General features: G+C 45.6%; 1 protein-coding gene across 1 annotated transcript in view; it reads right to left on the bottom strand.

The window, feature by feature from the left end:
- LOC148021147 (inositol hexakisphosphate and diphosphoinositol-pentakisphosphate kinase VIP2-like) overlaps positions 1–24,145 on the bottom strand; it is a 261,593-nt gene that overhangs the window by 26,816 nt on the left and 210,632 nt on the right. The window contains exons 20-23 of the mRNA XM_087698993.1: positions 11,808–11,890; positions 11,656–11,718; positions 11,499–11,573; positions 11,276–11,395 (exon numbers count right to left, since the gene is read on the bottom strand). Of these exons, the coding sequence (XP_087555119.1) occupies positions 11,276–11,395; positions 11,499–11,573; positions 11,656–11,718; positions 11,808–11,890 (341 nt within the window). The remainder of the gene's footprint in view (positions 1–11,275; positions 11,396–11,498; positions 11,574–11,655; positions 11,719–11,807; positions 11,891–24,145) is intronic.

Below are 24,145 nucleotides of genomic sequence, written 5' to 3'. Positions count from 1 at the left end.
AGAGATGGAAGAAGATGAAGGGCAGCTCTAAGACAATAAGGAAGAGAAGAGAGGCCCTCCTATAGACATGGGACTCTGGCACTTTCTTCCACATTGCCCCTCAGATGGTTTGGCATAACAGCCCACCAGATTGGTTGTTCACACAACCATTATATTTGTGATGTACTTAGTTATCCTTTGCACAATTCCCTATACTTAGTATCAAGATGACTTTATTTGTACTTGGTAGCCTCTTGAGAGAAGGAAATTCATGCTAGAGGTTAACTCTTTGGGCATATCATATGTGCTCATATGTGTTCCACATGTACACTATCGTATGGTTGTACTGTACAGCTCACTAGTGTGTGAATATATATAGGAGTGGGGCATGGAACACAGTTCTGCACCCCCACTTATAGGGCTGCTTTACACATGACAAGAGACAAGGGATTAAGCACATTCCACATTGCATCTTGTCATGTGCCAAGTTAATTTCATTAATCATTGCATGTTGCATCCCTTACCCTGGTTCATTGTCTCTCTTGTGTTTCGTTGTATTCTTTGATTGTCATCTCATAGCTTTGTGTTCCTTGACTGTAATGTTATGTCTTAAGGCTTCCACTGTTTTGCACCACTCTAGCATGGAAACATGAAATAAGTATTTGCATTCTTACATTTTCTTTTAACATTGTTGTTCTAGCATACTTTGATTATCTTAGCTAGGAACCAATGTGTTTTGCGTCAATTGGCAAAATGTGTTAGATTTGCTCAATGTCCCACCCTCATAAGGTGCCACTGATGATCCATGGTGCTCAAAGTTGTAAGGCCCCCATTATGAGGAGAAGCCATATGTGAGCTCGGATATTGGTTGAGTCCTGACTTGCATGTCCGATGAGGTCTATGTGACCGGATGGCAAAAAGGTGACCATTGTGGGTCTAATCTTTGGGTTAGACGAAGTAATTAAGCTGGTAGCAACTCGAGGCACACCCTTGATGGGGGTCTAGGGGTAGTGACCCCTGGCCCGACGGTAAAGGAAATATTCCCCGACTGACTAGTGGAGGCTCATGTGGTAGGTTGGTTAGGCCGACCTAACCGCCTTCGTGGGCTATGTTGTATACTCTCTCTATCTCTTTCTTAGATTCTGTTCGCTGCACGGTGTAATTTTTACAAAATGATCTCCCCTTGCATTGACTTGGCTAGATCCCCATAAGGTGGCTAGTCTCCTATAAGCTCAATGTTGATGGTGTAAAGTTTATAGTCAGATTTTACAGGCTTTACTAGGTTTTTGTGTGCACATTGAAGTAGAATCACACCACCTCATGTATGCAATACATAGGACCTGAAATCTTCCCCTAACATTCGGCTTGTGCCTAGCACATTGACCTATACACGTAGTTGTGCACAACATCTAGGTGCTGCAAGTGGGTTGCATCTGTTGCAACACGGCAATTGTCTTGTCTCTTATTGACCAATGATGCTGCCTTTGTCTCATTCACTTCCTTGGCAGCTGCATTGATCTACGTTATATGCTTTCTTGCACTTAACCTGATAGTGCAAGTAAAATGTGACCGATTATATTACTCAAAAAAACTGATTACAACAGAGTGCTCATGCTCAACAGACTAGCTGGAGCTGATGAAAGTGACAATACATAATGTATACAAGCCTCTTAAGGCAGTCTGGGGGGGATGGGGGCAAGAAGCCATGGAGGGGGGGGTGTATCGCCATCTGGGGCTGCTTGCCTACATCACGAAAAACAGGTCTTGGCCACCCCAAGTGCGCATGAAATGACATTGGAGCTCCTGATGAGCCTTGGACTCGCCCTGCATCTGATCCCATCGGCCATAGAGGGAGTGGATGATGGAGGTCCAGAGCTCTGCTAAGGTTGCCTGTACTGAAAGTCTCTCTCTGCCGAAAGCCTCTTGACACCACGCCTACCAAATATGCCAACCAGTAAGACTCCCTATGATCTCCCATACCTTAGAGTGGTCTGCTGTGGACTCCAGAACCTGGCAGATGGGTAGAGCCTCTAAACCGACCCCTACGCACAAACCTACCTCAATAATGAATATCGTGTCTTGCATCCTGACCTCATACAAAAGGTGACGGCCCTGGTTGACCGTTTGCCAACAGAAAGCTCCCCATGAGATACATCCAAGGCTGGGTGCTATACGACGAAGGATGCGGCATGCTCCTCTCCACACGAGCCACGTCGCCTCATATGCTCAAAGGCAATGCTTTGGGGTTTCCAAAGGTTGCTGCGTGTAGCGCTTACAACCTTTCTCCTACATCTGGGAAAGCCAGCTTTCCACCGCCAAGCCTCCATGTGCCACTGGCCATAGAAAATATGATACCCTCCTCAACCTCCAACTATTCCATAGGCAGCGCCAGAAGGTCAGCTAGAAAGGCTCCGTGATGCTGTGCTCCGCCTAGTGCCTGCTACGTGACGGCACCCAATCCTGGCGGTGTACTCCAAGAACCTTGGTGGCTTCTTGGCGATCGCAGTGGCCAGCCATAGCCACTCTCCTTGATCCCACTCCAGCTTATCAAGTGGCCTACCCTCCCAGATCCGGAGGGGCCACTCCCTAAGTTCTTGCCAAAAGACAAAAGGGTCCAGCCACCATGTCTTCCCCTAAAGGCCAATCACCCGGATTCTCTTCCATGAAAGGACAGCTATCCCCTCATCTTGTTGCCCTCTATCAAGAGCCAGACGCCCCCCCTCCTGTACAGTGAAGAAGGCCCAAGGTGGAGTGTTGCCCACTCTACCTGCTACTTGTAGGGGGATGCCTGCTGGTGAGAACATAGTGGTCCATACCTCTCTGGGCTCTATTGGCTCTCGTATTGGGGGAGCAAGCCACTCCTGAGGTATAGTTGCGTCTATCTCTCTTCTCCTCAACTCCACTCCTCTCTGGCAACCTGATACTCGTTGCAGTACCTTCTCGTCCACCATCCTATACACCTCCCGCTATGTCCTAATGGTACGAGTCGGGCCAGCCTCCCAACCAGCCCACTGGATATGGGGGCGCTCGCCAATTTGCGCCCCTTCTCGATCGCTGACTTGGGGGTTCCAGATCACCGACTGACGGGTCTATCTCCTCCTGGCAGCTTGGGGGACTCTAGATTAGAGCCTTACAAAGGTCATGCAGCACGCAGAGCAGGTTGCGCAGGAAAGGTGATATGGGGGGAGGGGGGGGGGGTGATTTGAGCTGACGTGAAGATTCATCTCAAGGACGGCTTCCACTCACCGCCAAGCCTCGGTCTACAATCCTGAAGACCCTCCTGCAATAGGACCTTCCAGGCCTGCCCTCGCGGTCTGAGGCCGCAGACAACTAGCTTGCCCAAAAGGGCCATACTTTGATACTCTGGGTCTATGATCCCAAGCCCTCCGTCTGACCGATGCCGTATGATGGTTGCCCATGCCACCTTGGCCTTGGAATCCTTGGAGCCCTTTGACCCGAATCAAAGGAAGTTCTATACTAGGCAGCGAAGCAACACTACGCAGGATGAGGAGAAGCACCAACACAAGGCGATGTACCAAGCCGTTGCTAGGAGGACTTGGTTAACCACTAGGACTCGGCTGGCTAGTGAGAGGCGAGTCGTGCTCCAATAGGTCAGCTTCCTCCAAATAGAATCGAGGACTAGAAGAAACTGTTGGGTGGGAGGGATGTCGAGTCTCACCTGGAACCCTAGGTACTGGACAGTTTGCCCTCTGCTCACCCATATAAATCCCAGGTGGACGCCCCACTCCGTGCTAGAGTCCAGGTCTATGAGGAAACCAACCGACTTTCACTAATTGATTTTCGCTCCCACCGTAGAACAGAACACCTCAAGAGCTAGCTTGACTCTCTCCAGCATCAACTCATCGTCCTCTATGTAGAGTGCTATATCATCTGCATACTCTGAGTCTAGCAACTCAGTCTCCTCTCTCACTAGAAGTCAAAGGCCGTGTAATCCGCTCACATCTGACTTGAGGAATTGAGACATCATCTCTGCAAAGAGTAGGAATAGGTACGGGGCTAGGGGGCAGCCTTGCCGGACTGATCTCTCCAACCAAAACTCCTCCCCTCACCTACCATCTATGAGGACCCCGTGAATCTAAGCCTGGGGGAAACCCAACCTCACCATGGTGCCCTCTAGGAAATCCCAGTCCACCCTGTCATAAGCTTTCTCGAGTCCAACAAGAGTAGTACGGCCAGTCTCTGCTCACTGTGCTGAGCCCACTCTGTCGCCTCAAAGAAGGTGAATACATTGTCTAGGATGCTCCTATCCTGGACAAATCCTGTTTGTGTTGTGGATGATGTGTGGAAGTACGGGGTGTAGTCGCTTACCAATTATCTTTGCTAGTGCCTTATAGGCCACTGACAATAAGGTGATCGGTCTCCATTGAGAAAGCTCCAACTGGTCTCCTCCTTTGGGGAGAAAACTAATAAGGCCTGCTAAAAGGCTCCCTGGTATTTGTCCTGAAGTGAAAATCTCTTGGAAGGCCATCAGTAGGGGGTCCTTCACCACTTCCCAGTAGGTAGTGAAGAAGGCCTTAGAGAGGCCATCCTCTCCCAAGCATTTCTACCCGTCTTGTGTATGGAAAGCCTCCTTTAGTTCCTTCTTTGTGAGGGAAGCTAGGAGGGAGCGTCCCATCTCCTCTGTGATGAGGGACAGGATGTGATCCCAGACCTGCTGCCTACATCAATGTCCTCTAGCTGAGACTCTCTCTTGCTATAAAAGGCGTCTGTAGTAGTCGGTGGCAATCTCCATCACCTCATCTGAGCTAGAACGAGTCCTCCCATACTTATCTCGAAGGTTGTGTATTTGCTCTCCTGAGGTGCAAGGTTGGTGCGCCTGGAAAAACTCCTTGCACATTGTATCCCCCTTCCGTGCCCCCAGAAAGCTGCTGAGGTGCGGAAAAAGAACTTTGAGCGCCTGTCCTCTAGGCTAGCAATGGTTGCTCGCGCGTGCACCTCCTGTGCGTGGAGGGTGGGATCCCTTGGTGCCTCCTGTAACAATCTCTGCGTGGTTGCAAGGTCCTGCCGCAGTGCTCTCTTCTCCTCCCAGCTCTGCTACATGGCCTGTATGACTGCCTCTTGGTAGATTCTGCTCGATTTGGCCAAGACCTTTGCAACCTCCTCTACAATCCGGTCCCTCTTGCCCCATTCCCTGGTCCAAATCTGCTCTATCTGTCTCGTCACCTCCTCCCTCCTGTAGATTGAGTCAGGGATCCGATAGGATCGTGTGTCTAGGGCAAATGTTGAGGGGTCTAGTGTCAGGAGAACCAGCAATGATCGGACAACGTGGTGCCTACCAACTACCCAATCTGGCCTCCCTGAGAGCCTCCCCACTCTCCTACATAAAACTTGTCCAACCGCTCCAGCAGGACTCCACCTAGCCGCCTGTATCCCCAATAGAAGTCCAATGGCCTCTCCCTTCCTGTGAAAGGCAGGGTCTCTCCAGGCATCGCGTGCTCCTACTGCCAGTAGAAGGACCACCCATGCCTCTTGCTCCTCCTTGGCCATTCCCTGGTAGTTTCTGCCTTTGTCCTGTTGGTCCTCCAAAGCCTTCAGGTTGTTGAAGTCTCCTCCAATGATCCAAGAGTCCACCTCTGGGAGTCCCTCCACGATCTCCACCTAGAATGTGCTACGTGCTCTAACCTCCGCAGGGGCATAGACATTGAGGACTCCAAGGCATGAATCCCCAATATCCAATCCGATCCATAGAACCCTCCTTGCCACTATTGTCCCGTGGTCTCATACACAGGCGGTGAGACTTTGGGCCAATAGAGGTGCATACGCCTCCACTCTTGCCGTGGGCACCTATGGCGTGCTCCCAGTAAGTATGCAAGCTGCCCGGGAGTACCTTCCCTACCCGCTGGGCTTGGGTGGGAGTGAGTTTGTGCTCTTGTAGAAGTAAGATGTTGATCCGTCTGGCAAGGATAGGCTGCAGCTCCTACCAAACAATCAACTTCCTGGAACCACATGTCCCACTGTAGTGAAGGCTATTCACATTCCAGGATGCAAGGTGTAAGCTCATGGGGAAACTTGCGACTGACCGAACAGACATCTATTCACTGTGAAGGCTACTGATGAAGAGGAAAAACTATGGGATATACAAGTACGCTTTGTCATAGGTTTGGATGGTGAATTCCAGTCCCCCATGGTGGTCCTCAACCGACGGAACATAGGGGTGATAGATGCTCCAAGTGGTACTATCAATGCATCTATCAGCCATGCTGAGAGTCGTGACTCTGTGCACTGGTAGAAAAGGACCGCCTGTGCCAGGGGCCATTCACTCACATCCTTTGGAGCTCTCCACTGTGGAGGGGCTCGGAAGATAATGCTCAAGTGTGGGACCTCGGCACTAGCCCACTAGTTAATGTCCATCATGCAACCAAGCCACTGCTGTGCAAACAGTGCTAGTCCTCCCATCCACAGGGAGATGTGGTCCACCACTTGACTCTTCAACTCCTCTATCTGTGTCGACATCCAATCCCTTAAGTGAGAGGAATGAAGAAAAAAAGCGTAGTTTGGTCCATCCAGTGGTGCTAGTAGATGGACCTTGCCCCTCCTTTACTTGCGAACCATGAAGATCCCCACCTCTAGAGGTAGTGGGAACTCTTTGTGCTCCGCAACTCTCAGGTAGGACCATGGCTCACTGTGGAAGAACTCCTGTGGCAAGAGCTGTGCCTATCTCGGGAAAGTGTGACGGGTGGTAGGGGCAGATGAGCTAGTGGCTGTGTGGGAGGGGGAAAATTGCTGGTGCGAGGAGGATGTAGGCGTGTGTGGCTCATCACCTCATGTGGGAGGGGGGGGTGGGTTTGGGGGGGATCATCTGAACCGGGTGCGGATCAGGGGGGGTGGGTTTGGGGGGGATCATCTGAACCGGGTGCGGATCAGGGGGGGTGCTCCGCAAGGGAGGTGGTGGGGGTGAAGAGGATCGAGTGGTGATGGGATGATCGTAGGTACGTGGCAAGTGTGGGGTGGGGGGGGTGGGTAGCCCTAGAAAGGGGGGGCTGTGGATGAGGGTCAGTGGGGGGGAGCCTGGGAGATGGAGGGAGGTGGGTGTGGGGATTGTGGGATCTCAGGTGAGGTAGTCTGTGGCGCGGGTGGTGGCTGTGGGGGGATTGTGGTCTTGCTAGGTGGGGGGAGGTAGCGGAGTGCTCTACCGAGGGGGTGTTGCTCACCCTCCTGCTCCTTGCTGTTGAGTCTGCATCTAAGGAGCTGGCCGTAGCTCCCCCTTCCGTCTCCCTCTCTGTCGTGTCTGGACTCGAGTGAAGTCTGCTGCCTGATGCCCAAAGTTGTGGTAGCGCGGGCACTACCCTGGTTGCCTAGTCACAATGACCTACTGCCTAAAGAAGTGACTTCCCACCTCAATCTCCAAGAACTTTGGTATACTCTTTGTGTCTTCCACGGTCACTTGTACCTTTGGGACTCCTGCAGTTGTCAGTGCATCCGCGAAGGAGGCAGGAAGAACTATGCTGAAGAGCTGTCCAAAGTCCTCCACTAATTCGGGGAATAGTAAGGTGACTAGGTGTCTGAGAAATCTCGTGGAGCGCAAATGTCTCCACTGTGAAGCCGCTATACCAGGGAACCATGTAGATGACCCCCTTCATGGAGGCATAGGACAAGCTCTCCACTAACTCACGAACTGCATCCGCAGAGGTGAGTCGAACCATGAAGATCTCTCGGGCCATGAGGATTGCCTCCACGATCTGCGTTGTGCCAATGCACAGCATGGAGTGGAGCCAATCCCGTAGCTGGGCCCTCGATGGGGAGTGTCCTATGACCTGACCAAAGATCGATGTTTCTTTCAACTCCAACTCTGTGGCCTGGACGGCCAAGAGCTGTTCCTTAGAGAGGATGATGCGCAAGGTGTTTGACTAGGGGGCACTTGCAGAATGCGCTGGTGTATGACCAGAGGTTTCCATTGCGCGTCCCTGCTGAAAACTTGCCTATCACGTTGCTATGCTACTGGGGGGGAGGGAGCAACTAGAGGTTTGGGGGGGGGGGGGGGGGAACTTCTGTTTTCCAAACGGTGGTGTGACCGCCTGGCCGGGCCTCAAGGTGGGGGAGTGTGCGAGGAGGGGGCGGGGGGCACAACACGTGGCTAGGGGGGAAAAGGTGGAGTGTAGGCAGGCCTAGGGTGGGCAGCCGGGCAGGGGCAGGCCCAGGGAGAGCGAGCGGGGGGGCAGACGGCAGACGGCAGACGCAGGGCGAGCAGGCGGCTGCAGAGCGGGGGGAGGAGGATTGGCGAAAGGGGAGGGGGGACTCGCGAACGGGAGGGGGGAGAACGGGAGGGAGGAGGATTGTCGAATGGGGGGGGGAGGAGGGGTGTCGAACGGGAGGGAGGAGGATTGGCACAGGCGGGGGGAGGGGAGGACTGGCGCGGTGGCAGTTCGAATGGAGACGGGGGGCAGCAACGACGTGATGGCGGGAGCGCTTCTCGTGGGGAATGCTTGATCACACTTTTCTTCTCTTTGGTGTAGGAGAGGTAAACCTGCTGTTTCAGCATAGAATGGTTGATACTTAACCTGATAGTGACATTGTAGACAATGATCATACATCGGCAAAAAAGTCCAGCCAACCGTTCTGTGTGTTATCCCAACTAACATGAAGAAAATAGAGGTTTTGGCCCTCATATTTTCATGATGTTCATGTGTTGACTCCTTTACAGGAAGTCTTTGTGTCTTTTGCATGTGTTTTAGATTCATAGAGGTTGCTTGTATATGTCTGTCTTAAAAATGTTTTGATTGAGTTGTTTTCCTTATTTAAACCATAATATTTGTGGTACTTTTCCCCTACCTACCTCCTCTCATGCAACAGAGGTTGGACTTCTAGGACCTCTAGTCCATCGTCACCATATGGTGGATGCAATAATGCACATGAAGATGAAAAGATGGTCTTGTCTGACTTAAAGTCACTTATAAAATCCACAAAGTTACAGTTGGCATTTATTATCGGAATTGACAACAATTGTGGCAGCGTATCACTAGCATTACTAGGCCACAATTGTGATAAGAGTACAAAGAATGGTGAAGTATGAGGGTTTTTTTTTCTTTCCGGGTGAAAAGAAATTTCTATTGATAACAGCTTGGATAAGTCCCCCTGAGGTAAAAATGCAAAGTATAAGGAACTCTATAAAGAGTGTCTAAGTACATCACGAATACAATGGTTGTGTGAACATCCAATCTGGTAGGCTATAGTGCTCTGAGGGGCCGTATGAAAGAAGGTGCGCAAGTCCCAAGTCTGCAAGAAGGCCTCTCTCCTCTTCCTCATCCTCTCAGAGCTGCCCTGCATCCTCTCCCATTTTTCCCAAAGAGTGTGGATGATCTCTATCCACAACCTCCAAAGAGTCTCTAATGTGGATACATCTTGAAGGTCTATAGCATGACTGCACCTCAAGATCAAGATATAACAAGGTATAATACTAGCAATCAACTCCAATTTGTGATAGTGTCCCTTGGTCCAGTGTGCCTACAAGAAGTTTGGAGTGGGGATTCCGATGAGATCAGCAAACTAAATTGTCCCTATCTAAATAAATTGTTGTGTTATCAGCAAACTCCACACAGGAAGCTCCTCAAACTTAAGGATGGGTAACTTGATGCCTCTCATACCTATGGATTTTCCTCTCAAGAAGGAGCTCATAGTATCTGCTACAAATAAGAATCCGAAGGGGGCTAGTGGGCAGCCCTGCTCATGGATCTTTGGATGTTGAATCCCCCTCATTTGCCCCACTGGTCATAACCTAGATATGTGCTAAGAAATAATGAGTCACTGCTCCCCTAAAGCACTCTGGGAATCCCATCCTCACCATCATGTCCTCCAGGAACTCCCAATCCACACAGTCATATGCCTTCTTGAAATCAAGAGGCAGTACAATGAGGTCCTGGTTTCTAGAGCAAGCAAAAGCGAGGGACTCCCAGAAGGTAAAATTTTTGTCCAAGTTGCTACACTCTTGGACAGAGCCAGTCTAGGGTTAATGATATATGGCATCAAAGGGCTAGTCTAAGACTGATGCCTTCACAAGGATCTTGTAGGCGATTCGAAGCAAAGTTATCAGCCTCCACTTTGTGATCTCCAATCTGCCTACGTCACTTCCCTTGGGAATAACGTGAATCACTTCTCCAAAATTTTCTCTGGCATAGCCCTATAATGTCATAATTTCCTACAAAGCAGAGATGAGGCCTGTGCTGATAAGATCCTAGTAGCTCATAAAGGACTGATCTAGCTCCTCAGTAAAAAGGCCATTAGGTGTCTGCCATACTGTCTTCCTGTCCCTCTCATAACCAAGGGTTCTAGTCATGGATCCAAGCAAAGGCTATGTAGTACTATGTAGCTACTTGTCCCACCCCCAAGGCCCTTGTGAAACAGATTCATCACCTCTCCTGAGTCTTTCTATGCCCTTCCTGGAGTGTTTCGGCCCCTATGGTGCGAAAATAGACTCTATTAGCCTTTTCTCCAGATTGGGTCCAAAAGGAAGCTCTTGCATGAAACCTGTATTCGATCTAGCTTCCTTCATGGCATCAATCTTTAATCTAGCAATATGCCTCCTCTTAGTCACCCATCCACACCGAGGACATCTCTCCTCCTTCCTCTGTAATGTGGCTAGTGGTGCTCTTGCAGTCATTTCTCAATCTAGAAGGTCCTGTCTGTCCTCCTCATGGCTTCCTACCTGAAGAAAGAGCTGATCTTCTGAAGGCTCTCATGCAAGTCTCTAGCTGCCTGTCTGGCTGAACAGGGTCTAGATTGTGGTAGAGATCAAATCATATTCTTTATAACCACACTTTTGGTATTCTACCAGAGTCTCATACTTCACAGCTGGAGGAGGTGCAGTAAGGGGTAAATGCAGGAGTAGGCTTATGGGAGAAGCAGGAGGGACAGGTGGGAAGGCTTGCAGGCGGGGGGGCAGGCTGGCAGGGGGAGCAGAAAGAGTGGCACACACAGCTGGCCGGTGAGCAGGCGTAGGTCCAGGAAAGGGGCGAATAAGCTGAGGGGACGAGTGGAGGGAGGCCCTCCAACAAAAGAATGCATGTGTGAGCTTCTACTGTGGCACAGAATCATTCCAATAACATCAGTGCTTCACATGTTGCTTCTAGTGTTTGCATGTTATCTGTTGACTTGTACTACAATAATCAAAGATCAACAGCATACATTTCACCAGTCTCTGCTATAAGTTTCCAACTTTGATAACATCATCTTTAATGAACCTTTTGGGTCAAGCTATTTATAGACATCTGTATCACATGCTCAGAGTTATCTAACTGCATTACTAAAAAATGACTGCTAGCAGAGGGTGAACATATTTTACCAGCTTAGGGAGAAGCAACATTGTATTGGTAGGAAGACCAGCTCCATCCATCATCCATGGTAGTCCAGAGTTCATTGCCTTTGCTGATTGTGGTGATACAATTATGTCATAAAGGCGAGCCTGTAAGAAAGAAAACCGAATTCACAACTATGACACACTTAAACAGGAGAGACAGCAAATTTTCAGATAAAAGAATGCATGAAATAGATGGAACGGCCCATGCCTTTGCTTCTTCCATTTCATTACTCGCTGTATCAAGCCCATCCAGCATTGAAGAATCCTTGCTTACGAGTGACACCTTTTAAACACAAGCAGTGATTAAACCATTCAATCTGATTTGTGCACTCATTCTTTCCCACCTATATACAGTTAAGTCTTACCAGAATAGGTGTCAAAGGACCTTCCAAGTCTAGCAAACCTTTTGCAAAAGCTGCTGCAGACATCTGAGCACATGGAACATAATAGGAATTACTCAAATTTGAAATGCAGATATGCCTTAACATCTCTGCTTGAGCAGTCTTCAAGTTCGTACCTGCACTCGACCCTCATCTGAACTGTAGATTTTAAGGTCATGACGGTATGTGCTATGAAGACGGAGCAATCCAGTGCCTTCACCTAACATATCAAAAGAGGTGTTTTAAAAGTAGAATCTAACAATATAAAGTCTGATTATTTGACAGAAGAGATTGAATATACTCCATCTTGGAAGCATGATAACATATGGAATATAGACTATGTACCCTTTTATTTGTCAAAATTGGAGGTGCTAGTGAAATGTGAAAGAGAGATGGGGGTGGAATTGATATACCTAAGCATTCCAAGGAAAGCCCATGACTTAACCTGAGCAACCATGTCATTTTCATAGATGAAAAGAGTGAGAACTAATTTCTTCAGATATGTAATTTATGTGTCTCCTAGAGAAAATCCCACCAACTGAATCTCCACAGAAAGAAAGTCCCACACTTTGACAGCACACCTAGTTGCTTCTCATAAGGCTACATCTACCAATCTTTTGAACCTTGCAAATGCAAGAGGAGCCAAAGAGCACTCCCCATCAGGCACACATTGGCTCATATGCTCTCATGTATGCAGTTGTCCATGGACACAGCTCCTACAGAGATGGGTAATCAAATTTGAGGGCACTTTCCTTAGAATTGAAGCATGGCTGGAGATGACTGACTCTTCAGGCTACTCAGAAGCACAGTGCAGCTTGACAGTTCGCACACAGTGAAGGGTCCTCAAGAACAGTTCCTTGGACATTCACACTGCAATCACCTAGCCAATTGACAGATTTCCCTAGCTTTTTAGACAACATTGCTTTCTTCCTTAGATATGGTGAATCATTTATTCCCTTTCTCCTAGATGAAGGCAGCAGCTTAGGATGATGTATCCTTGGACTTTCCTAGGCAAACCCACACTCATAGCCACTCATTCGACTAACTGCATGCAATAGGCATCGGGCATTAGGAACTCACACAATTGCATTCACCTTAAGAATACACAATCCATCATAGTCAACTGAACTTACCTCTTAGCTTGGGACGTAATGCACCCACATCTCCATTAGGCAGATCCCCTCCCATTCAAGTTCTCACTCACCTAAGTGATCATTTAACTTTCAAAGGGGTGAGCTTCCAAGTCTTTGTGCATCATACATTCCCTTAGGCCGTTACCATAGGCATTTAGATTAGGAACACACTGCATGAGGCACATATGCCGCATCCCTAGACACCCCATTCTCACCTCCTAGGCACTCAACCTTGTAGTCATCTGCACCAACCTTAGGATAGCTTCATAGCATCACATAGACTAGGTCTCTTCTATACTAGTGTGCGCGTGCAGTCCTGCTTAGCACACACTCTAGGACCATCTTTAGGTGGGATTAGTTCACACCTTGGGTATTCTTATGTCAACCCAGACTGATCATATCAAGAAAGAACCATCACCCTCGAACATGCACTCACCCATCTCCTTAGACACACTTACATGCACCTAGGATAACTTCCATTTAGCTACACTACCCTTGGGGTCAAATAGTTCTTAGGATCACATCTAGACCCAACTTAGGAGATTCACCCCATGCTTAGATCTGATACACTAGTCTTAGGTCACCTAGGATCACAATTCACCACATGCCCAAGTTCCAGGCCATGGCTGATTGACTGCTGAGAACACTGTACTGAATTCAAAACATTGCAAGGACACGTCATTAGCAAACATCTAAGCCAACAATCCCAAGAGAACCTAACTGAAAACTAGAATTAGTTCGAAGTGTACGGTATAATTGTCTCGAAGACCCAACCCAAGCTTAATTTCCCAAGATCCAATGAGTTTTCTTGTTTCCTTGAGTCACATTGAAGAGAGTTCTTTAATCACAATATTCGACTTAGGCCAGTGGAATAGCTCCTCTGGGACCTCCAGAGACTTTGAATCAAATCCCCTGTGTACCAAGCCTAAAGACCAATAAACATCAGTCACAAGGCTGACATATCATGGTCATGCAATCCCTCAATTGATACGGCTCTTGATATGCCTAGAATGTTGACACTATAGAATTGGTAACAGATAGTCAAGCTCTATTTCTTTGCCACTGTTGCTCAATCAAAACCCTATGAATTGCCATACATTAGACCTTGGAGGACCTGCATATAGCAGGTCTTGGGTCTGCTTTGGCTGTACCAACAATGCAAATTAAAAAAATTCACTCAATCTGTGTCCATACAGTCGCATCCCCGCCTAGCTACTTAGAAGTAAATCCTGTCCGACACATGTACTTGTCTCAAGATACCATCAAATCAATGTAGTCAGCAAATGCTCAGCTTAAAAAATCAGCTTCAGCCCCACTCAACTCACACAAGATCTCCTTGTTTGCATTCAATGATTGCAAACTACAACCTAGCTAGCTAGAGCTAGAACATGTCCAACATACATATATGGATCTATGTGATTACAAATCAGAAAGATCGGAGGAAAACCAACATATAATCACACTTCTCAGCAATCTTTTGTTGAGATATTTGCAATCACACCTACTTCAGTCCCTTTGTGAGGAGCAGTGAGGGCTCAGGACCAGAATCCCATATGCACAGTAGGAGAAAGTACCACCACTCAATTCCTATAAAGCATTGTACTTGCACTCTTTTTCTAAGGCAATGATAGTACTCTTTTCTTTCTAGTAAAGTGTCAATGTCACTATCCATACACAAGATTGTGTTTATGAGTCCAAGTCTCAATCTTGGAACCTAATTCACTTGCGTGACAATTTTTCTTTGTCAAGGTCAATGTATTCATGAGTTTCTTCTTCCTCTTTCAACCTCCATAGCTTCCGCATCTGCCATGCTCTAGATCCCACACATCTCGACATAGTATCAAAGCCCAGTCGGGCATGGCATAACTCCCTTCTCTGCTCTCTCAGTCCCTCTTAACCTCAGGTCAGCTCATGGTTCTCATTTTCCACCTCCATCTTCACTTGATCTTCTTGGCAGCCATAGCCACCTTGTACCTATCCTGCTTCAAGCTCTTAGATCTCATCAACCAGACAAGATCTTGACAAGCTTTCTTTTGGAGAACTGTAGCCCTGCTCTTGGAGCTCCTCTCTATCACCTCAGAGCTCAACATTAGGCCATTTCAAGCTCACCATTGTGAGTCTACACAGTTGCTGCCCTGTGTGTCTGCCATAGCCAGATAGACCCTGCCAACTTTGAGGAGCTGGATCTTGCAATAGAGGGCATAACTCTTCACGCTGTCTTCTACAAAGTTGTTCCCCAACTTCAGGCGCATCATCTTGGCACAACATAACTCGACATTGCACACTCTATGCGACGGCATTGCTGAAATTCATTGCTGCCGTCAGAATTGTGCCTGCTAACGTTCGAGCTGCTGCCGCCATCGCTATAGGTCGCGATGTTGACGACCACCATAGGGCATTGATAGCCCATCATTCAAGCTTCATTTTGATGAAAAAAGTTTTGAAAATGATCCACTGTAGCTCCTGCAATCAGCAAAAAACCAGGCTACCCCCAGAAACCCTAATGCAAAAGCCATAGCCAAAGCTTCAAAATTCTGACATTTTTCACTGTTTCTCTCACTGAAGTTATCAACAGTGATTTTAATCACTGAGCAATACTCTCTGAAGTTCATTAAAGTACTGTCACTCAGATTTGAAGGTATCAGCATCAAATCAAGAAGGGGAAGATTAGACTTGGATTTAAAAAGAGTAAAGGACTTTGCAGATTTGGTGTTCATTGACACTCAGTTAGTGCTTTTTAGCACTTGTGTCTCTCAACCAACTCTTCTGCTACTCAAATCTAATAAGTCTGAAGTTGATTTGCTACTGTTCCCGTAAGTCTAACATGGGCAAAGACTCTCCAACTGCTCGCTTCAAAGGAGTCGGAGGGGTTTCATACTTGGCAGACCCGCATCAAACTCATCCTGATGAAGAAGGGCCTCTGGGCCATTACCACTGGAAAAGAAAAGAAGCCTTGTGATGTGGATCTTACTGTAACTTGGCAAAAGAACGATGATAAGGCTCAGGCCATTATCAAACTGGAGCTAGACGACAGCTATATCCACCATGTGGATAACTGTGAAACCTCACAGGATACATGGAAGAGACTTGACACCTTGTTCGGTGCACAATCTAAATCATCAAAGTATGGTCTCCTGATTGAGTTTTTCAAGCTTGAAATGAAGTCCAATACATCACTTGCCACACATCTAAATTACATGGAAGGACTTCTAACCCAACTTGCAAGAATAAACATTAAAATGAAAGAAGATGTTTGCATCGGTGTTCTACTTAAGAGTTTGCCTCCTGAATATAATAATGTATCAACAACTTTAATCAATATGCCAAATCCTGAACTTGTTGATATCCAAGCATCATTGTTAGAAGAGGAAAAGAAGCTAAAAACTAAGGAAGAACCAAGTACCTCTAGAGATGAGCATGCATTATATGTTGGTAACAGGTACAAAGGCAAAAAGGATCAGCTCTTCTGTGACTTTTGCAAGAGGACCGGACACATCGAGAAGTTCTGCCATGCCAGAAAGAGGTCCCAAAAGGCCTATCTAGTTGCAATCAAAGAAGAAGAAAAAAATGAAGTAAAGGAAGAAGAAGAAGAAGAATAAGACCACCAGGAGGAGGACAAACCTCATCAGTCCTTCTATTCAGACAGAATTTTTTAGCTGTGTATTTCCTAGCCCTAATGCCTCAAACATAAACTTGTAAACTCCTCAGTTATCCTTGTACTACAACCTCTGTACACTTTGTGAGATCCCTGCTACAGCCTCTGGATGTCCATCATGTTTGTGGTACCCACACTTCGCCTTTTTTGCGATAGCCTCTGGTGTTTTTGCCATGTTTATGGTGTGCCCACACTTTGCAGGTGTTGCTTTCACTAAAGCCTCTACACACTTTGTACTTTTGGTTGTGATTGAGGAGGGGTGTTGAGATATTTACAATCACACCTACTTCAGTCCCTTTGTGAGGAGCAGTTAGGGCTCAAGACCAGAATCCCATATGCACAGTAGGAGAAAATACCACCACTCAATTCCTATAAAGCATTGTACTTGCACTCTTTTTCTAAGGCAATGATAGTACTTTTTTCTTTCTAGTAAAGTGTCAATGTCACTGTCCATACACAAGATTGTGTTTATGAGTCCAAGTCTCAATATTGGAACCTAATTCACTTGTGTGACAATTTGTCTTTGTCAAGGTCAATGTATTCATGAGTTTCTTCTTCCTCTTTCAACCTCCATAGCTTCCGCATCTGCCATGCTCTAGATCCCGCACATCTCGACATCTTTCAACTCAATTCATTCCCTTGAAGATCTTGTTCAATACTTACAATCTGTGCAATTTTGACCACCTAGTTAGAGCCTTTTGTCATGGACTGATGTTTTGCCTATGGTGTCCCATGATCATTTACTAGAAAGATTAGAATTGTTTTTCAGAAAATAATCAATAAAAGAAATCAGAGATTTACTGATTTTTCCTTTTCCTCAATTCACAAAAAAATTCAACATCTCTTGCTAAGCCTAATCAAGCACATGCAATCCCATGATGCTCCTCAAGCGCATTCACTAGCCTTTATTGGCAAACAAACACGGCATCGAGCGTTGTGTTCATGTATTGTCTCAAAAGGCGTTCAACATCCATAGCACATTGTAGCTTTGCTCCATCTCGTTTAAGCTGCTCATGAGTCAATGTCCTTTTCACAACTACAATAGCTCCATCATGTTCTCCATTCCCATGCGCAAATCCAAAGAAATAGTGTGTCATGGTTAAACTTGTGATTCCTTTGTACCTAGACATGAAATAAAATTGTCTTTTTACTTTGAATTGAGATGCGACCCATCCAACCAAATAGTTGCACTCATACGCAGTACGAACTGGTTTGTACTATACGGTTCGTACCGTACCATACCATACGAATTTGTACCAAAAAACAAGGTTTTTTATTTTTTTGGGGGCATGGTTGTTGTTTTTGGTGGTGGTTTGGGTTGTTGACTGTTGTTGTTGTGGTGGTGGTGGTGATTTTGTAGCCTTGATCGATCAACCAAGAAAGGGGGTGGAAGCTTGATTAGACTCCTCATATATGTTTTGTTATGATTTATCCTAAAGCCAAAGGCCATACATAAGGTATTCAAGCAGTTTCAAACGTTTCTAATTGATGTCCCATCATTTTTCACAATATGTTAGTGTCATCAATAAATAAATTCAGCACCATTTGAGAATTATCAAGTAGCTTAATCCTATTGATTTTACCTTTGTTCACAACTCATTTTGCACCACCCAACCCAAAGCATTAGTACACATTGCTAATAAAACTAGGCCAGAGGATAGTTTGACCTAATGTACCTTTTGAGAGTACACGAATTAGTGAATGTACCATCGATAGCTACTTTAGCCTTAGCAATGCCAAACAAAACCATAACAAAATTCATAAATCTTTTACCAAAACCTTTGGTGGTTTGTTTGGTAACTGTTTGTTTGGTAACTGTTGGTCTCACAGGTCATTTTGGTCTCTTGTAGACGTTAATAAAGCATCTCATGTCATTTCATCTTTCTCTCTCTCTCTCTCTCACCTGTCCCTCTCTCTTAATCTTCTCTCTCTCAAGCATACATGCCTCTTATTTGTATGATCATTCATGTATGATGTATCCACTCCTATGTATGTACTTGTAAGTTGAAGTGCATGTTGCGCATGCGGCATATGCCATAGAGGTTTTGGCGTGTTACCCTCAAGTATTCATCTTATATACTCCAATAGCATTGCTATTTAGACTTTAAACATCTGTCCTAACATCTATAGTTCAAAATAATGAAGTTAAATTTTTTTTTCGTACTAATATCGAACCGTACCTTACAAAATCTTACGGTACCATTTAGTACCGTATTTTATTATACGGTACCGTACCGTACTTTTCGTACCTGACAACTATGAACCAAACCTAGTGCTCTTCCAATTGCAAGCCTATGAATCTATTTTAGAAGTTCTTTTTTTCTTAGAAGAAAGAAAATTTTCTAATCTACGCATGAATTCGGCTAATCAATCTAATCTACTCGAATCTCCAACCCTTTGTAGATCAGTTACTTTCCAATCCAGTTTTCCTACTCTTTGTCTCATGAGGTTTCCCAATTGTGCATATCTCAGAAAAGCTCTCCATCTTGGTAGTGTGTGGTGGATTCTGCCCATAGAAGGTGAGGATATACAACTATCGAGAATCTATTTTCCGTCTTGGCAACAAAACCAAAATGTAGGTTTGACATCCACTCTATGATGGACTTCGATGGATTGATTCATGCACTCTTGAACTATCAATGCTTTGTTATCTCTCACATTTGCAACTACCCTCACCTAAAGCATTCTAGTTATCCTCACCTAACAAAGCCAACCTTCCTCCTAAGAGAGGGTGGTGATTAAGTACTAATTACAGCCAACACAAAATTCACGTAAACTCAAAATGCACACTTTACCACTTTAATCTTGGACATTGGACACATGGTTGGCCCCAAAACTGGCACCCCTTGCAATATTTCTTTATCTTACATTACAAATGAAAGAAGTACAACTGAGATCCTCTAATCTCCTTTGCTAATCTAAGTGCCTCTTGATGTTAAAATTGACCAGTAAGTCTCTAAACCAATTTGCCTCTTGATTTACTTGGGGATTGGTCTTCACCCTGCTTCTTGAAAAACAATTTAGCCCCAAATCTCATATTGGCTAGTTGGCTTTTTGAATCTTCTTGAAAATCCTCAATTTTAGCTGTTGAGATTCAAGTCCTAGACCCTAAATTGTGAGCATGCATCTTGAGGTGGCTGAAAAACCCTAATTTTCGCTTTGTAAATTAGGGTCTACAATAGAGATTGGTTGATATCTCTTCCTTTGATAGTGCAAACTGCTAGAAAATGCTGAGATAACTTGAGAGATGACTAGGGGATGAGATAGAATGCTATAGAGAGAGAAATTTCAGAGTTTCATAATGAGAAACGCTAAAAAGCTACTATTGTCTTGCTCGAATAGCCATGGAAGCTCTCATCCATAGCTTAGGACCACTAGAAAGATTGATGCCGCCTCTTGTATGCTGTCATTTGCACTAGAAAGACTTTGGACTATTGTCACTTGCTCCTGCAGGGCTCCAAACTACTGTCACATGCTATAGGACAGATCCCTAGTGATTGCAAATCACATCAATAGCCTCTCTTTACTCTCTAATAGTCTCCTTCTCTCTCACAATGGCTTGAATAGAATTTAACCAGCATTTAAAAACGTTTTTCTCACTTACACAGGCAAGTTTTTCCAAGTGGAAACCTTTTAATCTCGAGAAAATCAATTTCATTAGTCAATAATTAAATCGGCTAGGACAATTTGTCTTCCAAGTGTTTTTGAGTAGCTATTGACCCTTAGGCTCACATTAATTAATTAATGCCTAGTCTCTAATATCACCACTGACATTACTGCTGAATGAATTGGTCTAGGCCCAAATTTAACATTGGGTACCACCTAGTACTTGACAAGCATGACTTATTACAACTTTTTCCTTTGCCACTAACTAATATTTTGGGGGTCTTGGGTTCCACACTGTGAAACAATTACCTTGTACCTCACACGTGCAAGTCGCATTAGCACATTTGATTAACTTTTAATGAAATGCTAAGTAAAACAATAAAATTTCACGTCCTTGTGATAGACCACCCCCTTGAAATCTCTGGAATCATCCTTCATTGCATTGCATTGTGCCAAAGAAAAAGCATACTGCACTAGAATTTCCATAAGGTATCATAGTTACAACATTAGCCACTCTTGTCCAACTATGCCATATGTTCCAAATCTCTTGAAAATTTTCCAGCCAGCATATACATAAGATAAAATTGAAAATTAGTTCAGAACTAGTGCTAGGAACCCATTGGATGCATCCATAACTCATGTTTCTCAATAGATCTAACTTCACAACCATAGTAAAGGATAAACTCAGCATAAACCATGGCTGAGATTGTCAATGACATTGACTAACATGCTACTGTCCATGGAACTAGCTGTAAACCATTCGAAACTATGCATAATCTGATCATAATTTGATCATATGTTGATATAAGAACTGATCACAAACTCAATGCAAAAACTGATGCAAAATTGATCCCAAAAGTGACTATAAATGGTTCTCAAGCTGATCAAAAACTAGACTGAAACTGATTAGAATTTGATCACAAAATTGAGGCAAAAGCTCATGCCCAAGTGATCATGAACTTCTACTGAAACTGGTGCAAAAGTATAGTCTCAAAGCCACGATAACAACCATACTCATTTGCATAGAACTCATAGTGACTAGTACACTCAGTAGTAACCTCATGGCAAACATACTATCAATACAGTACCTTGGATGCATGCTAAATACATTTGAGATCCATTACATATGAGAGTTGTTGCAAAAAGAGGAGTGAAAGTGCTACCTCTCCCTTGAGCATTAGGCAATGTTCCGAATCTTTGCTCTGCTGAAGCTAATTGAGTCGGAACCGAAGTCGTCTCTAATTGAAAGGCATCTCGGTAAAGTTGCAACAACTGAGGATGGTATGCCAAGTCCTCCTCTTCCATCCACTTTGCATCTATTGGTGAAACAATGTTGAAGCTTCACCAAAAAGCATATGGAAACTTTACTTCTAACTTTACTTGCCTCAAACCTCCACTAGGTTGTAGGCCTTTCTTCCCGTTAAGCATTGTGATGCTTTATACTTTCACACTGCTGCAATTCCAACTTAATTAATATGCAACATTGCATCTAGTTGACTAGCCCCTCATGTGTATCTTGTTGAGTATTTCACTCACGCCTCACTTACGCCTACGCTCACATAGGAGTGTTCGTGATCAGTAGGACATTGGGACACTTTTTACTCTCGGTAGAAGAGGTTTTTTCCCCTAGACTTATGGTATTATTTCGTATGTGCTTATGACACACACTTATGGGCACTTACCGTGTTCGGGTGTGAACACCCCCTTACAACACTAAGGTTTAAGGGTTGTACCTTGTACTTTCAGTTTTACACTCTTTCAGTCTCTTGCATTGGGTATTGTGCTTCACTCTCTATTGTCTACTATTTTTCTGTGCTGAGCTTTGATCCTGTCCTCTCTCGCATTTGGTATCAAAGAAGTGGCTTTGCTCTGCTCAGCTTGACAGGCCAGTCTACTGTACAGGACACCGTGGCCACGTCCTGACAACAGAGCCCGTCAGTCTCGTAGCACCCTACTCGCCAGCTCGCCAGTGCTGTCCGCCTCAACAGCTCAACCTGCTTCTTCCCACGTCAAACAGTCACTAGCCTGCCTGGGCCCTCTCCTGCTACACAGTCCCTGTCCAGTCTTCAGACGCCCCGTCAGCTCTGCTACACGCCCCGCCCATCAGTCACGCTGCATATGCTAGAGAATGGCGCCTGCAATTGCTAAGCCCGTCTGTAGCAGCGCCTGTAATAGCTGATACCCGCCTGAGGCCTTATACTCGCCCGTCGATTGCGCCCCTTTGTTGTTTGTCACCTGCTCTGCCCCTGCCCTGCGACGTTAGTCGCTTCACCCGCCAGCTCGCCTGCGACGTCCTGCCCGATAGTTCTCTAGTCCACAGCTGGTTCGCCCTCCGCCAGTCAACCCGTCGAACACCTGTCTGACGACTCTGCGTCAGTAAACCGTAATTTTTCTGGTATTTTTTTAATTTTTAATTTCCTGCAATTTCTGGAAGCAAGGGTTCCCACACCATAGACACAAAATTTAGGAAACGTGTTTGGGACATATTGAATGCAATTTTTGGACACATTCATAATTTTTTTTTAGGGCTTTTATGTTTTCTGGGAACATTGGCATACGCACTGTAGCTACAGTCACTGACAAACTATTTTGATGAATCCGAGGTAAGAAATTTTGGGGATTTTGCTAGTACAGTGTTGCTGAACATTGATTGCATGTTGGACTGCATGCATAAGAGACAGTTTTGATAGAGTGCATCTCTGTACACTAATTGTAGAAAGTTATTTCCTACAATTTCTGAAAATTTTCAGATTTTCAATGTAGTCCTGCTTCGACATTGCTCTTTTGCATCTTTATTTGGTAATTGAAAATCATGGCAAATCAGGGAGGAGATGCTTTCACCTATGTATCCAAAGAGGACAGATTGGATGGAAATATTCACTTTGGTCCTTCATGATGAAGAATGTACTTGTGGCAAAAAATCTTTGGGATTATGTTAGTGGAGAAGTAGCTCGACCTGGAGTTGTGGCTCCAGTTACTCCTCCTCCAGGAGGACGTGCACCACGGGCACCTCAGCTTGCTCCACTTCAACCACTTCCCCAAAGAACAACAGCTCAAAAAGCATGGGATACATGGGATGCACAAGCTTTGTCGCTGATTGCATTGGTAGTTCAATGGTCAATCATCCCCCACATTCGTTCAACAGCTTCTTCACGAGAAGCTTGGCTAACTTTGGAGCAGATGTTTGCAGGAAAGAATGAGACTCGCATCTCTTTCTTAAAGAAAGAGCTAGAGACATTGAAAATGGATGAAGGTGATTCAATTCAGGATCACTTGAATAAAATTCAGGACTTACGAGAGCAACTCATGAATGTTGATGAGTACTATTCGGATGCACAGATGATATCTACCACTTTGAACTCATTACCTCCTTTGTACTTGGCTTTTCATACGACCTTAAACCTCACCATGAGGATTGCCGCACAGCCAATCACTTTTCTTCAGTTAGTCAGTTTGCTTCTAGAGGAGCAAACACGGAGGAATAATGGTATGGATGCTATAGCCTCTGAGCATGCTTTTATGGCTAGACAGAAGGGCAAAGGCATAGAAACAGGAAACGGCTGGAACGGCCCCCTGGCACGCGGAATCGTCGTCCCCGGCATGAAGTCGTCATGGGACGCGTTGCTAATCGATGGAACGTTCCCTGTCCCGTTTCAGATAGGGAACGCCACGTAGCACCCACTTACCTTCGGCTGGCCGTTGCTCCCGCCCGATAGTCTGCAGACTGTGACTGTGTGTTTCCGCCTCCTTCATCTGCCCATTCCTGCCCTTGGTGACCAATCCGCTAGGCTCCAGCCGCCAATCCCCCCGTCTCCTCCCACCTCTTTCTTCTCTTCCTTCTCTTCCTTCTCTTCTTCCTTTTTCCTTCTTCCTTCTTCGTTTCCCCTTGGACCTTCTCCCTTGAACCTTCTTAAGTTCTCTTCCTTCTCCTCTTCTCTTCTTCCTTCTCCCTTCTCTCCTTTTCCCTTCTCTCTTGACTCTTGACTCTTGAGCCTTCGAAGTTCTCCCTTCTCTCGAGACTTGAGTTCTCACTTCTCTCGAGCCATTTTTATTTCAATTTTCAGCCTGAAATGGCTTCATC

The sequence above is a fragment of the Lygodium microphyllum genome, chromosome 18 (genome assembly GCF_053477565.2).
Source record: "Lygodium microphyllum isolate KBCC chromosome 18, Lygodium_microphyllum_v1.1.10, whole genome shotgun sequence".
NCBI classification, from domain to species: Eukaryota; Viridiplantae; Streptophyta; class Polypodiopsida; order Schizaeales; family Lygodiaceae; genus Lygodium; species Lygodium microphyllum.
The sequence above is the reverse complement of the archived record's forward strand: the minus strand, read 5'-3'. Positions and strand labels throughout refer to the sequence as shown.